This window comes from Theropithecus gelada, chromosome 18, assembly GCF_003255815.1.
Source record: "Theropithecus gelada isolate Dixy chromosome 18, Tgel_1.0, whole genome shotgun sequence".
Lineage (NCBI taxonomy): Eukaryota > Metazoa > Chordata > Mammalia > Primates > Cercopithecidae > Theropithecus > Theropithecus gelada.
The window spans coordinates 72594465-72608629 of record NC_037686.1 but is presented as its reverse complement, the minus strand read 5'-3'; the positions used below and the strand labels follow the sequence as shown (position 1 = coordinate 72608629).

Genomic DNA, 14165 nt, shown 5'->3' with positions numbered 1-14165 from the left:
GGCGCGGGCGCGGGGGGGTGGGGCGGCGCGCGCCGGCGTCCCCCGCGCTCCTCCCGCGCGCGGCCCCTGGAGTCCCTGAGGCGCGCGGCCAGCCCAGCTCGGGCCCGCAGCACCGGTAGCAGCCCGGCGGCCAAGCGAGCGCGGGCCGGGCCGGGGCCTGGGGGCGCCGCCCCCGGGAGGCTTTCTGCGGCCCCTGAGGAGCGAGGGCGACGGCGAGGCTGACCGGGGCCGAAACCATGAACCGGAGTTTTCACAAGTCTCAGACCTTGCGATTCTACGACTGCAGCGCGGTGGAAGTCAAGAGCAAGGTGAGCCCCCCCGGCGGCCCCGGCGGCCCTGCGCCCAGTCTCCCGGCTAATGAATGGGGCGCCCCGCGGAGGGGGACTGGGGCGGCGTGGAGGCGACAGGCGCCGGCGACAACTTTCGAGTTCGGGCGCCGCGCGCCGCTCCGCGGGACGCGCACTGGGGACCCCGGCCGTCCTTCCCGCCCCCCGCGCGGACACAAAGCCCGGCAGCCGCGGCGCTCAGAGGGCCGAGGGCCATCGGACAGTCCGTGCAGACTCTGGACCCGCTCCGCGGGAGCTGCTCTTTTGTTCCACGAGCGAGAGGCGATCGGGGCGCGCCACACATTGGAGGGGAGGGCGGCCTTTCCGGGGCGAATTGAGGGCCAGGGGCTGCTCGGATTCGGGGCCGTGGAGGGGCTCTGGGGGCCCGGACCGTGGGATGGCCCTGGCCAAGGCGCCTTCCAGGCTGCAAAGGAGGCTCGTTACCGGCCAGGAGGAGACTTGCCGCCGGCTCCGAGCCGGGCGTCCCCCGCCCGCTCGGTACCGAACATCCAGGCACCAGGCGCGCTCCCCGGCGCAGACCCAGAGCACACACCGGGCTCTCCCCCTGCCCAGACCCAGACCACGCCTCCCCGGGCGCGTCCCCGGGCCAGACACCCCACCCCGCCCCCACCCCAGACTCCCCAAGCTCCGGACGTGCCCCCGCCCCAGACCCAGCCCTCTCCCCCGGGCGCGCCCCCGGCTCAGACCCAGACCCCTCCCGAGCGCGCCCCCGGCTCAGACCCAGACCCAGACCACCCCCACGGGCGTGCCCGGCCCCTCCCGCAGCCTGCGCCCGGGCGGAGCGTGCCTGAACTTGCGGGTCGCGGTGCGCGTCTGGGTAATTGGCTGATAGGATCTGGCGCTTCTGCCCTTTGCGGGGGCGGTTCCTTCGCCACAGATGCTGTTTGTGAGGGTCTCCTTGGTGGACCCCGCGGACTGAGGAGGAGCTGCAGTGGTTCGGGGTCCTGCGGGAGGGGGTCCCTCGAGTCTTTCGCTGGCTACTCTCTGGGAGTTGAGCGGCCCTTTCGCCCTTTCTTCGCACCCCGGTTTTCAGAGTTGTAGGAAAGGCTCCTAACGGCGGAGTGGGAGCCCGCACCCCCAACTCTGTGCCTATCTTGGGCGCAGGGTGGGTGTTCCCTCCCCGGTCTCTGGGGAAGCAAGTCTAACAGCCTTCTCTCCCTGTGCTGCTCTGACGTTTGGTGTAGGATTTCCAGGGTGTCTGCAGAGGATTGAGGGGGTTGTCCCAGCAACAGTGTGGCCGCCTCTCCAGCCTGCTACAGTGATTTGCAGGATCCTTCTCTACTTAGGGGTACACGGTCTTTTAACGAATCCCTCATTTATCATAAGATCCTGTCCTTACCCTTGCCCCATGACCTCGGCCCCACACCCATCTTCTCTGGAGCACAGGAGTGCCCCCAACTCCCCCAAATCAAGTGTGCCAGCTGTGGGTTAGGTGAAGGGAAGAGCCCACAAGCATGGGTGGGAGGTTTCTTGAGCTCAGTGGGAACACGGCTGTCTGGAGCTGCACTATCTAGTACAGTAGCCAATAAGCACGTGTGGTATGTTATCTTATTTAACTTTTTATTTTGAGGTTATTGTACATTCACAGGTAACTGTGAGAGAGGTCTATATTCTCAGCCTCTCAGCCTTTGCTCAGCCTCCCTGATGGTGACATCTCGTGTGACTAGCACACTGTCCTATCCTAGACTTTATCGGGTGTCAGCAGCGTTACACACTCATTCGTGTATGCCTAGGTCTGTGCGGTTGTGTGACCACCAACTCAATCAAGGTGCAGAACAGTTTCGCCCTTTCATCCTAGGATCCTTCCTGCTGCCCCTCACAGCAGCTGTTTAACCAGGGAGGACTGATTGGTTAACATGAACGTTAAAGATTCAGTTCTGTGCTCATTGGCCCTCTGCAGAGGGTGGCTGCCTCCTCACACAGCTCCAGAGAATCAGAGGCCTCAACAAGGCCCAGGGTAGGTCTGGAGGACAGGCCCTCACCAGGCCTCATCCTGCAGTCCTGGGCTGCTGGCACTATAGAGGCTGCCTCTGCCTTCCCTGGGATGTCAGCCTGCCTGTCTCTGCTGGCTACACTTGGCAAAGAAGGGGTGCTGCCTCACACCCCAAGCATGGATTCAAGTTCAGATGCAGCAGATGCTTGTCTGGAGGTGAGTGGCAGAGCTAGAGTTTTGGTTGAACTTGGAAGGGCCACACTGACCTGGGCCTTACTGGACTTGCTGTTGTGCCCTCCCCACCATGATGGGGCTGAACTTACTGCTTGTCCAGAGGGTCCCTGTGGCTCTTCCTTCTGTGCACAGCCTCCCACTTACCCACTTTATGGTTAATGTTTGTTACTATGGCATCTGTCTCTATAGGGAGACGCTGTTGTCAAAATACAGCAAAGCCTTATGACAGCCTAAATGTAGCACCATAACACCATGGTTTGGTTTGTGGGGAAAATGGCATCTGGGGAGCTAAGTCCAGCCTCAGTTCTGCCACCTACTGCATTTGTGAGCTTTTGGGCAAGTCATTTACCTTTTCCAAGCATCAGTTATGTCATCTGTAAAATGGGCATGATACCTTTTCTGCTTACTTCTCAAGATGAAATGCATTGAATACAAGAGCACTTTGAGTTAAATACTGCAGGTCAGAATTCTTTGGCATTTTAAGATATTGGGTTGGAAAACTGCCTTAGGTTCTCTCAGAATTTTTGCCATTAACCATTTGCCACAGATGGTCAGTCCCCGGTGCTTAGGGACAGGATCCTGGTGTGTGTGTGCAAGGGGGCATATGATCTTGATTTTGACTTGGTGGCTCTTCCCCATTTTGCAGCCCCTTATACTTCTCCAAACATTTTTACCTTAATTCTAGAGATTCATCTGTTCCTCACCACACCAGCAGCAGTATGTACTTGCGATTGCCTAGTTCTGTTTGTGGGATCACCTTTTTTTCCCACTTAGCTTTGACTTTTGCCTCTCCTTCCACAGGAGCTGCAGTGGGGAGGGAGGAACTATGCAGATGTTTAGGGTGTTTCAGGTGGGGGAAGGCAAGAGTCCTTGGCCACCTTAGAATGTAGCAGAAAAGGCCGGGCGCGGTGGCTCAAGCCTGTAATCCCAGCACTTTGGGAGGCCGAGACGGGCGGATCACGAGGTCAGGAGATCGAGACCATCCTGGCTAACACGGTGAAACCCCGTCTCTACTAAAAAAAATACAAAAAACTAGCCGGGCGATGTGGCGGGCGCCTGTAGTCCCAGCTACTCGGGAGGCTGAGGCAGGAGAATGGCGTGAACCCGGGAGGCGGAGCTTGCAGTGAGCTGAGATCCGGCCACTGCACTCCAGCCTGGGCGACACAGCAAGACTCCGTCTCAAAAAAAAAAAAAAGAATGTAGCAGAAAAGCCAGTGCTGGGATTGGAAGGGTTTTACAGGGGGCAGCAAACGGAGATGAATTTTCATATGAGGAGAAGACAGCAAGCACCATGGTGCCACTATGAACTTAGCAACACCTTTAACTATATTAGTATTTCGTCCATTCCCATGTTGTCTGCATAAGCTTGAAAAATCCAGAGAAACACAGCTTATCCCCTCCCAGCAGTGTGCTCAGCCTAGAGCCCTGAGTTCCTTCGGACTCGAGCATAGATGGCCCACTGCTCGTGGCCTCGGCCCATGCTTTCTTTGGCCTGTGTATCCCTAGTTTGTGGCTTCCCCTACCTGAAATGCTTTCTCTGAGAATCTGCCCTATCCTGAGGACCTTCTGAGACAGCTCCTTCTTCTACAAAGTCATTCTGGATGCCTGTGCCAGACCAAGCTTTCTCTGTCCGACCTCTTATTGGTATTTCTGGTCAGCTTATTGGCACTTGTCATGATGCTGGTGCCACGGTTATGTTCGGCACAGATTGTCTGTCGTGTTGATTATCTGAGGGAGACGGTTTTCATCCCATTTGTGCTTCCTTATTAAATGATGTTGGGGCTTTTTTGGATTCTAAGCAAACACAGTGCCATCGTGTCACCGTAGGAAATTTAGAGACCACAGCCAAGCACAAAGGAGGACAAACACCATTGGTAGCTCTCCTGTCCAAAGGTGAGCCACTGTTAAATGTTGCCTCTGGCCTTCTGGTCTTTTGTGTGCATGTATGATGCACGCAATTTTGTGTTACAGAATTTGGGTCAAATAGGCATGTCATGGTGTAGCCAGCTTCCGCCTCCAACTTATCATGTACTGCAAATGTTTTTCATGTCATTAATATTTTTGGAAAACAAAGAAATGACTGCATTGTATTCCTGCTCCTGTCTAAACCATGACTAACCAGTATCTTAAGTTAATCCCAAGTTTTTCCATAGTAAACAGTGCTGTAAATAGTATCTTTAAGTCTTTAAATAAAGATTATATATAGAATATACACATATAAAATATGTAAAGGTTATTGATTATATTAAACCACTGCAAAATTCTTGCTGATCTTTAGAACAAATTCCTAGAAGTGACATTACTTGGGAAAGGTATGTACTTTTAAAGGCTTTGAGTACGTATTTCTACTTTTCTTCTGGAAAGTTTATTTTACCAATTTATAGATGCTGTTTCATATCTATTCATTCATCTGTCTCTTTCTCCCCATCCCTTTCTTCTTTCCTCCTCCTAGCACTGGACATTTTCTCATTCTTTCCCAATTAGATAAGTGAAATGGTATCCCATTGTTTTAATTTGTATCTCTTAAGTTATTAGTGAGTTAAAAATTTCATATTTATTGGCTATTTGTATATTTATTTTTAACTGCCTGGTTTTGTCCTGAATCCTTTTTCTCTGTTAGTTTTCTTGGGAGTTAATAAATATGGGAGCTTCTTGTTCACAGTGTTTCCAATCCGTGCAGATGGTGCTGAGGGTGACTGGCTCTGAGAGTGCTGTGACCTCGCCCCCAGGCATTAAACTTGGGCCCTCCAGGATGACAAGGGTATGAGGAGCCTGTTGGTGGGCTGGCCGATGCACTGGCTGGCCAGGTTCTGCTGGGGACAGCCAGGCGGGCAGTGTTTTATGTTAGTATATCTCCTCTGGTCCCCAAGATCTTATTGCTGGCTGAGGCCATTGGCTGCCATGGTGCTGCAGGAACTTGCCCTTCCAGCTGTGTGATGTACGACAGCCGGTGGGATGGAGCTGAGGCCAGGCCTCCCCATTGGGTGGCTGACACTTGCCTCCTGTGGGCCAGTTGAGAACTGCCTGGACATGGTTTGACTCACCTGTGTGTGTCAGCTACGCCCTTTTAAGACTTTAGTTTTGTTGTATTTGTGCATGTCTGTGCTTAAACAGGTTCGGTGACTTGATTTGGGAAGTCACATCTTGTGGAGACTTACCAGGGACCCAAGTGCGGAGTCAGCCTGGGGGGCACTGATGGCGTCACTGCCCCCGGGGAGGCTGCCCATTTCTTGTAGGTCTGTGGCCTGTGAGAAGCAAAATTCTCTGATGGCCTTCCAGAGGGCACCCCAGCTAGCCAGGGGGTAGAGCCCTTTCCTAGGACCCATGGCATTTCAGATAGAAGGCCCTAATTTTAGGGAAGTGAAGCAATATCAGGGAATGGGAGATGCAGCCATTCAAGGCCTTAGAAGCTCTGGCGTTTGTGAATCAGGTCCAGAACTAGTACAAAGAGGAGAGGCATCCTGATCCTTTCCTATAAAGGGGTCTCCATGACCTTTAGAAGCAGCAAGAAGGGAGCCTGGCATGACAGCAGCAGAACCTCCCAGGTGGTTAGACTTGTTCACCTGGCTGCTTACATGTCAAATCCACTTCCTCTGGGCAAATTTCTACTGCACCGTGACCCTGGGGAACCATGGGAGGCACATGGTCCTGTGGAGCCCCCAGCCTCTTCCCAGCACGCACCTGCAGCCCTGCTCTGAGGCCCCCGGGCCAGACGTTGCCTGCTGTGCAGAGGTTGTGTTCCGAAGTAGTAATAACATTTACTTAATGCCCCTACAATATATGTGTATATATGTGCCAGGGACAGTTCTAAATACATTGCAATTGCAGATAGTTCACTAATGCCCATCACCATCCTGTAACGTGGGTTTCTTTGTCACACCCATTATACAAATGAAGAGGAAACTGACTCACAGGGCGCTTCACTGACCTGCCCAAGGTCATAAAGCTCATAAGAGGGGTCGGAACCCAGACAGTCTAGCTCCAAAGTCTAGAATGGGAACCACAGTTGTCCATGGCTGCTGGAAGAGGGCTCATGCCCCTCTCAGAATCCAACAAGCTGTGAAATCCAAAGTAGGACACGGGTACACACATTCCCAGCTCACCATGCACAGGATGAGAGACCCCCTCAGTTACCTGAATCTGGAGCTTGCAAGAAACAGCTGGGAGGCTTAGTCTTGTGTTTTGTGGGGAGAAGTCTTATTTTTCTTGCCTCACTGTAGAAGGTTCTTGCTGCATGGCCTCAAGGGAAGTCCTCTGTTCAGTAGCTGTTCTTTCAAAGTCTGATCTCATCCATGCATTTGTTTACTCATTTACGGAGCAACTATTGTGTGTCAGGCATAGGGCTTGTGCTGGGGTAAAACTTACAACATCCCTGCCTTAAAAACACCAGTGAAGGTTCAGTCAGGTAAGTGGGCAGATTTGGGTGGAGTGTCCTTTGTCTTGATAATCAAATATCACCGAATCCACAGCTTCACATCTCCTTGAAATCAGAGGTTTCCGGTGCAGCCCAGTCATCCCAGCACCCAGCTCTGATAGTCTCTGCATCGGCAACAGTGATGCCTGTGTGAGGTGGTTTGAGATTCTAGGTCTCCGTAGCTCCCAGAAGCAGGTGGGGTCCAGTCCCCACTTGTCCTTATTTGGGGTTCTTTAATCCTCCCCACATGTTTTTGGAGGCCAGTTCAGAACCCTAGCCACATTTCTCAGTGGCGTGCTATGTAAGGAAGAGGGGAGCATTGGAGGTGGGAAGAGCAGTGCTTTGTTAGTGGTAGGGACACAATCAGTGTTCCTTGGGTTCAATTCAGATGAAAAACAAGTGGGTTTTCCTGGCAGCTACTGGTTCAGAAATGGTCTGTTAAGCAAATTTAGAAAATAACTACTTTTTGAGGAAAGGGACAACTACTTGTACTTTTGAGTTGGTGCTGGAGCAAGTTAGGACTTTTGGGGACTATTGAGAAGGGATGATTAAATTTTGCAGTGTAATAAGGACATGAGATTTGGGGGGACAGGGAGAACGTTATAGCTTGGATATTTGACCATCCAGACCTCATGTTGAAATTTGGTCCCCAATGTTGGAGGTACAGCCTAAATGGAAATGTCTGGGTCATGGTGGTGGATCCCTCATGAATGGCTTGGTGCCATCCTCGTGGTAATGAGTGAGTTCTTGCTCTGTGAGTTCTAGCAAGAGCTGGTTGTTAACAAGAGCTTGGCTCCTCCCCCGTTGCCTCCTCTCTTGCCACATGATCTCTGCACAGGCCGGCTCTTCTTCCACCTTCCACTGTGAGTAGAAGCAGCCAGGCCGGGCGCGGTGGCTCAAGCCCGTAATCCCAGCACTTTGGGAGGCCGAGATGGGCGGATCACGAGGTCAGGAGATCGAGACCATCCTGGCTAACACGGTGAAACCCCGTCTCTACTAAAAAAAAATACAAAAAATTAGCCGGACGAGGTGGCGGCGCCTGTAGTCCCAGCTACTCAGGAGGCTGAGGCAGGAGAATGGCCTAAACCTGGGAGGCGGAGCTTGCAGTGAGCTGAGATCCGGCCACTGCACTCCAGCCTGGGGACAGAGTGAGACTCCGTCTCAAAAAAAAAAAAAAAAAGCAGCAGCCAGAAGCCCTCCCCAGAAGCAGATGCTGGCACCACGCTTCTTGTACAGTCTGCAGAACTGTGAGCCAGATAAGCTTTTCTTTAGCAGTTAAAATATATTGATACATTGATTTGCCAGTTGGCTTATTGCCGGGGCATCCCTGAGAGGCGTTGGTGGCCTTGCCCTCTCCATTGCTGTGAAGGTAAGTGGCGCTAGTGCTGTAGGTGGGGGGAGAAGGTGAGGTACTTTGGAAATTAAGAGCCCCCATAGCTATTTCTGTTGCTGTTGGCACCTCCTGAGTTTCTCAGTGCTCAGAGATAGACCAGGAACCTGCTTGTTGATCCTCAGCTCCTGGGGTGCTTGTGCCCTTTCCTTGTAGACCAAACTTGTCCAATCCATGGCCTGTGGGCCACATGTGGACCAGGATGGCTTTGAATAATGTGGCCCAACACAAATTCATAAACTTTCCTAAAACTTTATGAGATTTTTTTTTTTAAGCTCATCACCTGTCATTGGTGCATTTTATGTGTGGCCCAAGATGATTCTTCTGCTTCCAGTGTGGCCCCGGGTACCCCTGTTGTAGACCATCAGCCCTACACACTTCCGCTTGCAGAGCTGCCTGGGCACACTCAGGTGCTCCAAGGACCAGCCCGCTGGGAATGGGGTGGCTGGACCAGGGCGCTTCTGGTACAGCTGTGTCATCAGGTACCTTTGACCCCCTCTTCTCCCTGCTGCTCCCATGTTCCCAGGGTCTGAGGACGTGCTCTCCTGCACCCTGGCCCCTGCCCAACCTCTCCCTTATTGTCGCTTCACATCAGTCACCCATCCCGTGCTTCATAGACAGCAGCAGAGGAGTCTAAGAGGGTACGGCTCCACTCCCCAGCCCCAGCCAAGCAGATCTGCTTTGTTTTGAGGTACATGTGTAGCATTTTACTTGGGGGGGAAAGAAGGCTTTCGCTGCTTAAAAAGTTTGAAAACCACCATAGTGCAGGATGCTTTCAGCCTGGGCACCGAGGCCCTCCCATATGGCCCATGTGAAACTACTAGTTTGTCTGTCACCTCCCACCTCCCCCTGCCCCTCCCCCCCATTCTGTGACCTCCCAGCAAACTGATCCTGTCCTACTTTGGCCAGTGGAAGTTCAACCTTGCCTCCCTGCCTCAGGGCTCAAATCACTGCCTGTTCAGGAAGCTGTCGCAGACCCCCTTAGCCCAACGACAGTGTCTGCTGGGTTCGGTGAGCGTATGACAGTGAAGTACTCTCATCTTAAGTGTACAGCTTGGTGATCAAGATGCGGAACATTCCAGCATCCAGGAAGGTTCCTTCATGCCCTCTTCTAGTAAGTACCTACCCCCGAGGTAACCACTATTAGGTCTCTATCACCAGACCAGTTTTTTATCATTAAGTTGAGCACTGTCTGTCTTCTCTAGTTCAGTGTCATATCTGCACGATCCATCTGTGTTTATGTATCAGTAGACCTTATTTTTGATGGAGATTTAGTATTCCATTGTGTGAATGAGCTTAGGTGTGTCCTGCTGATGAGGTGGGGGCTGTTCCCAGCAGATGTTCTAACCCATGTCCTCTAGTGGCCACATGCACATGCTTCTCTTGAGCATATAACATGCTTGCTGTTTTGACTACCCACACGGACACTCGTGCTAATGATCTTTAGCCACTTAGGATGATGGCTTTATTTATGAGATGGGTCTTGTTCTGTTGCCCAAGCTGGAGTGCAGTGAAGCAATCATGGCTCACGGCAGCCTCGACCACCTGGGCTTCAGTGATCCTCCTGTCTCAGCCTCATGAGTAGCTGGGACTACAGGTGCACACCACCGTGCCCCACTAATACTGGCTTTCAGTGATGCAAGTCTGCCCTATGGGGGTGATCTCGGTCATTGATCTTACCTATGACTCAGCATTGGGGTTGTTCCTGGTTCTGGTGTACACAGAGACTGTGACCCCTGTGTGGATTTGGGGTGAGGCAATTGTAGGTCCTGGAGGCCTTGAACCACAACTTATTAGCTATTTGTTGATTAATCAAAATCAGAAAAGATCCTTTATCTTACAGAATTTAAGGTCCCCACTGCTGATGTGTGAAGGGCTTTCACAGCCCTTCTAATTCTGTGGTTTGATTGGCTGCTCTTAAGCATTTCCTGGCTTTTCTTGAGTTCACACCAACTGACCAATCTCTGGGGCCCCTCTGGTGGGCAGGATGTTGTGGGAGAAGCTGGGACCTGCGATGAGAACAGGCCTGGCACTGTGCCAGAGGTCCCAGGACGTCTCTGTGCCGGGGCTCTTTGTGTACAATGAAAGTTGGACAATCTTTCTTGGAAAACGTGCCTGAGCTTCACGTGTGGAATGAAGACCTCACAGCAGTTTCACTCGTGGTGAGCTGTGGACACCCGCAGGGCCAAGAGCTTCCACTCCACCTTCAGCCTGGGAGGTGTGCCTGGCTTGCCTGGCTGGCAGCTCATCCCTTCTGCACTCACAGGAGGGTGTTCGTGAAGCCTTTGTCTCGAGGGCCGTCAGAGCCCTGTGTGAATTTCTCTGCTCCTCCTAAAAGCCCGCCTGCTGAGTGGGTGCATTTATTTTCTGTCTTATCACATCAGTACGCGTGTCAAAAGCTGGATTATAAATCAGTCAGTTCTGTGGTGTCAGATCTCTCTTTTTGCCTTGGCTTCTGAGACAGGATGGACCGTATGCCTATGCGTGAGCCCTCAAGAAGCCTCTTTCTGGGGACCTGAGCTCGGGTGTGAGGCCCCTGAGGTTCCTGGTTAAGGCGTGAAAGAGAAGTTTGGGGCTGTTACAGCTGTCATTTTTAGGTGGTCAACTGTTCCAGAGGATTTGGAAACAAAAGCAATGTTAGCACCTGTGTCCCATGGCCCAGGGGCCTCCATGACTGGCTTTCCACCCACAGTCCTGACCTCATGCCTTGCTGGTGTCTGCAGTAATACGGGGTGTTTCTTTGGGACAAAATAAACTTCTCTGCCTTCAAAGTGGTCCCTCATGAGGGGGAGGAAGTGGCACTGACCCCCGTGGCCTGCAGTCACCTTGGGCCCATCAGCACTTGTACTGGTGCAGGGATGAGAGGGAGTGCAGGCCCAGCTGTGGGGGCAGGCCTCCTGGGCCCTGTGTGAGACCCGCCTGTTCTAGTCACCGGGCTGTGCGGTGGTGCATGAGTGACTGGTGCTGAATGTTAAATCCTGTACCTCCTCAGGTGGCTTTGCTTTGTTTACGAACTTTGCATGAATGTTCTCCTTTGTCAGAGGTGGGATAGTTTGCCTGGAAGGTGACACTGTGTGTCTGCATGGACAGGAGCAGCAGACATCAGAGAGATGCAATTGAGATAAATGGTATGTTGACTAAGCCCCACTCCACTCCTCAGGATATGAGCAGCTGGGGTCCCTGCATGCATGGAGGTCTGTCCCTTGAGGGTCTCACATTGAGGAGGCCCCACTTCCCTACTCTGGAGATGAGCAGCCCCAGGTCCCTGTGTGCATGGAGGTCTGTCCCTCAGGAGGGTTTACCTGTGAGCCAACACTCACCTGTCCTGCACCGCGAGCGGGTAGCAGTTCCCCAGGGATGTGGCCCTACGGGTTGTAGGAAGGACACCACTCAGGGATGGGCTGCTTCCTAAATGCCCTCATGCATCCTAGACCCTCTCCTCAGCTACCTGAGCCTCTGATCCTGCCCATGAATGCTTGTGTGGGCATGTCTGACCCTGTGTCCAGTCTGTCTGGTGGAGATGGGGCAGGTGCAGTGATATAGTTTGGCTGTGTCCTCACCCAGATCTCATCTTGAATTGTACTCTCATAATTCCCACATGTTGTGGGAGGGACCTGGTGGGAGATAATTTGAATCATTGGGGTGGTTCCCCCACACTCTTCTCATGGTAGTGAATGAGCCTCAGGAGATCTGATGGTTTTATCAGGGGTTTCCACTTTCACATCTTCCTTATTTTCTCTTGCGGTCGCCATGTAAGAAGTGTCTTTCACCTCCCACCGTGATTCTGAGGCCTCCCCAGCCATGTGGAACTGTAAGTCCAATTAAACCTCTTTTTCTTCCCAGTCTTGGGTATGTCTTTATCAGCCGTGTGAAAATGGACTAATACAGTAGATTGGTACCAACATAGTGGGGTGTTGAAAGATACCTGAAAAGATACCTGAAACTGTGGAAGTGACATTGGAACTGGGTAACAGGCAGAGATTGGAACAGTTTGGAGGGCTCAGAAGAAGACAAGAAAATGTGGGGAAGTTTGGAACTTCCTAGAGACTTGTTGAATGGCTTTGACCAAAGCCTGTTAATGATGTACACAATAAGGTCCAGGCTGAGGTGGTCTCCGATGGAGATGAGGAACTTGTTGGAAACTGGAACAAAGGGTTAGGGTTAGGGTTTCGCAAAGAGACTGGTGGCATTCTGCCCCTGCGCTAGAGATTTGTGGAACTTTGAACTTGAGAGGGATGGTTTAGGGAATCTGGTGGAAGAAATTTCTAAGCAGCAAAGCATTCAAGAGGTGACTTGCGTGCCATTAAAGGCATTAATTTTTTTTTTTTTTGGATGAAGTCTCGCTCTTGTCCCCCAGGCTGGAGTGCAGTGGCACGATCTTCGTTCACTACAACCTCCGCCTCCCGGGTTCAAGCGATTCTCCTGCCTCAACCTCCCAAGAAGCTGGGATTACAGGTGCCTACCACCATGCCCGACTAATTTTTGTATTTTTAGTAGAGATGGGGTTTCACCATGTTGGCCAGGCTGGTCTTGAACTCCTGACCTCAGGTGATCCGCCCACCTCAGCCTCCCAAAGTGCTGGGATTACAGGCGTGAGCCACCGCGCCTGGCCAGGCATTCAGTTTTATAAGGGAAGCACAGCATTAAAGTTTGGAAAATTTGCAACTTGACAATGTTATAGAAAAGAAAAACCCAATTTCTGAGGAAAAATTCTTGCCGGCTGCAGAAATTTGCAAAAGCAAGGAGGAGCCAAATGTTAATCCCCAAGACATTGGGAAAATGTCTCCAGGGCATGTCAGAGACCTTCATGGCAGCCCCTCCCATCATAGGCCCAGAGGCCTAAGGAAAATGGTGGTGTTGGCCGGGCCCAGGGTCCCTGAGCTGTGTGCAGCCTAGGGACTTGGTGCCCTGCGTCCCAGCTGCCCCAAGCCATGGCTGAAAGGCGCCAATGGAGAGCTTGGGCCGTGGCTTCAGAGGGTGCAAGCCCCAAGCCTTGGCAGCTTCCACGTGGTGTTGAGCCTGAGGGTGCAAAGAAGTCAAGACTTGGGGTTTGGGAACCTCTGCCTAGATTTCAGATGTGTGGAAATGCCTGAATGTCCATTCAGAAGTCTGCTGCAGGGGCTGGATGCTCATGGAGAACCTCTGCTAGGGCAGTGCTGAAGGGAAATGTGGGGTTGGAGCCCCCACACAGAGTTCCTACTGGGGCACTGCCTAGTGGAGCTGTGAGAAGACCCAAAGTCCTCCAGACCCCAGAACGGTGGATCCACTGACAGCTTGCAGTGTTCTCCTGGAAAAGCTACAGACCCTCAATGCCAGCCCGTGAAAGCAGCTGGGAGGGAGGCTGTACCCTGCAAAACCACAGGGACACGGAGCTGCCCAAGGCTATGGGAACCCACCTGTTACATCAGCGTGACTGGATGTGAGACCTGGAGTCAAAGGAGATCATTTTAGAGCTTTAAAATCTGACTGCCCAGCTGGATTTCGGACTTGCATGGGCCCTGTAACCCCTTTGTTTTGGCCAGTTTCTCCCATTTGGAATGGCTGTATTTACCCAATACCTGTACCCCATTGTATCTAGGAAGTGACTAGCTTGCTTTTGATTTTACAGGCTAATAAGTGGAAGGGACTTGCCTTGTCTCAGGTGAGACTTTGGACTGTGGACTTTTGGGTTAATGCTGAAATGAATTCAGACGTTGGGGGACTGCTGGGAAGGCATGATTGGTTTTGAAATGTGAGGACATGAGATTTGGAGGGGCTGGGGGAGGAATGATATGGCTTGGCTCTGTGTCCCCACCCAAATCCTATCTTAAATTGTACTCCCATAATTTCCATGTATTGTGGGAGGGA

The 14165-nt window shown here is 52.3% G+C and overlaps 1 protein-coding gene across 1 annotated transcript in view; it reads left to right on the top strand.

Annotated features, from left to right (window-relative positions):
- The first annotated feature begins 77 nt into the window (after positions 1–77).
- Positions 78–14165, top strand: part of PARD6G (par-6 family cell polarity regulator gamma) — a 92639-nt gene continuing 78551 nt past the window's right edge. Inside the window, exon 1 of the mRNA XM_025365150.1 lies at positions 78–308. Coding sequence (XP_025220935.1) covers positions 237–308 — 72 coding nt within the window. The 5' untranslated portion in view covers positions 78–236. The remainder of the gene's footprint in view (positions 309–14165) is intronic.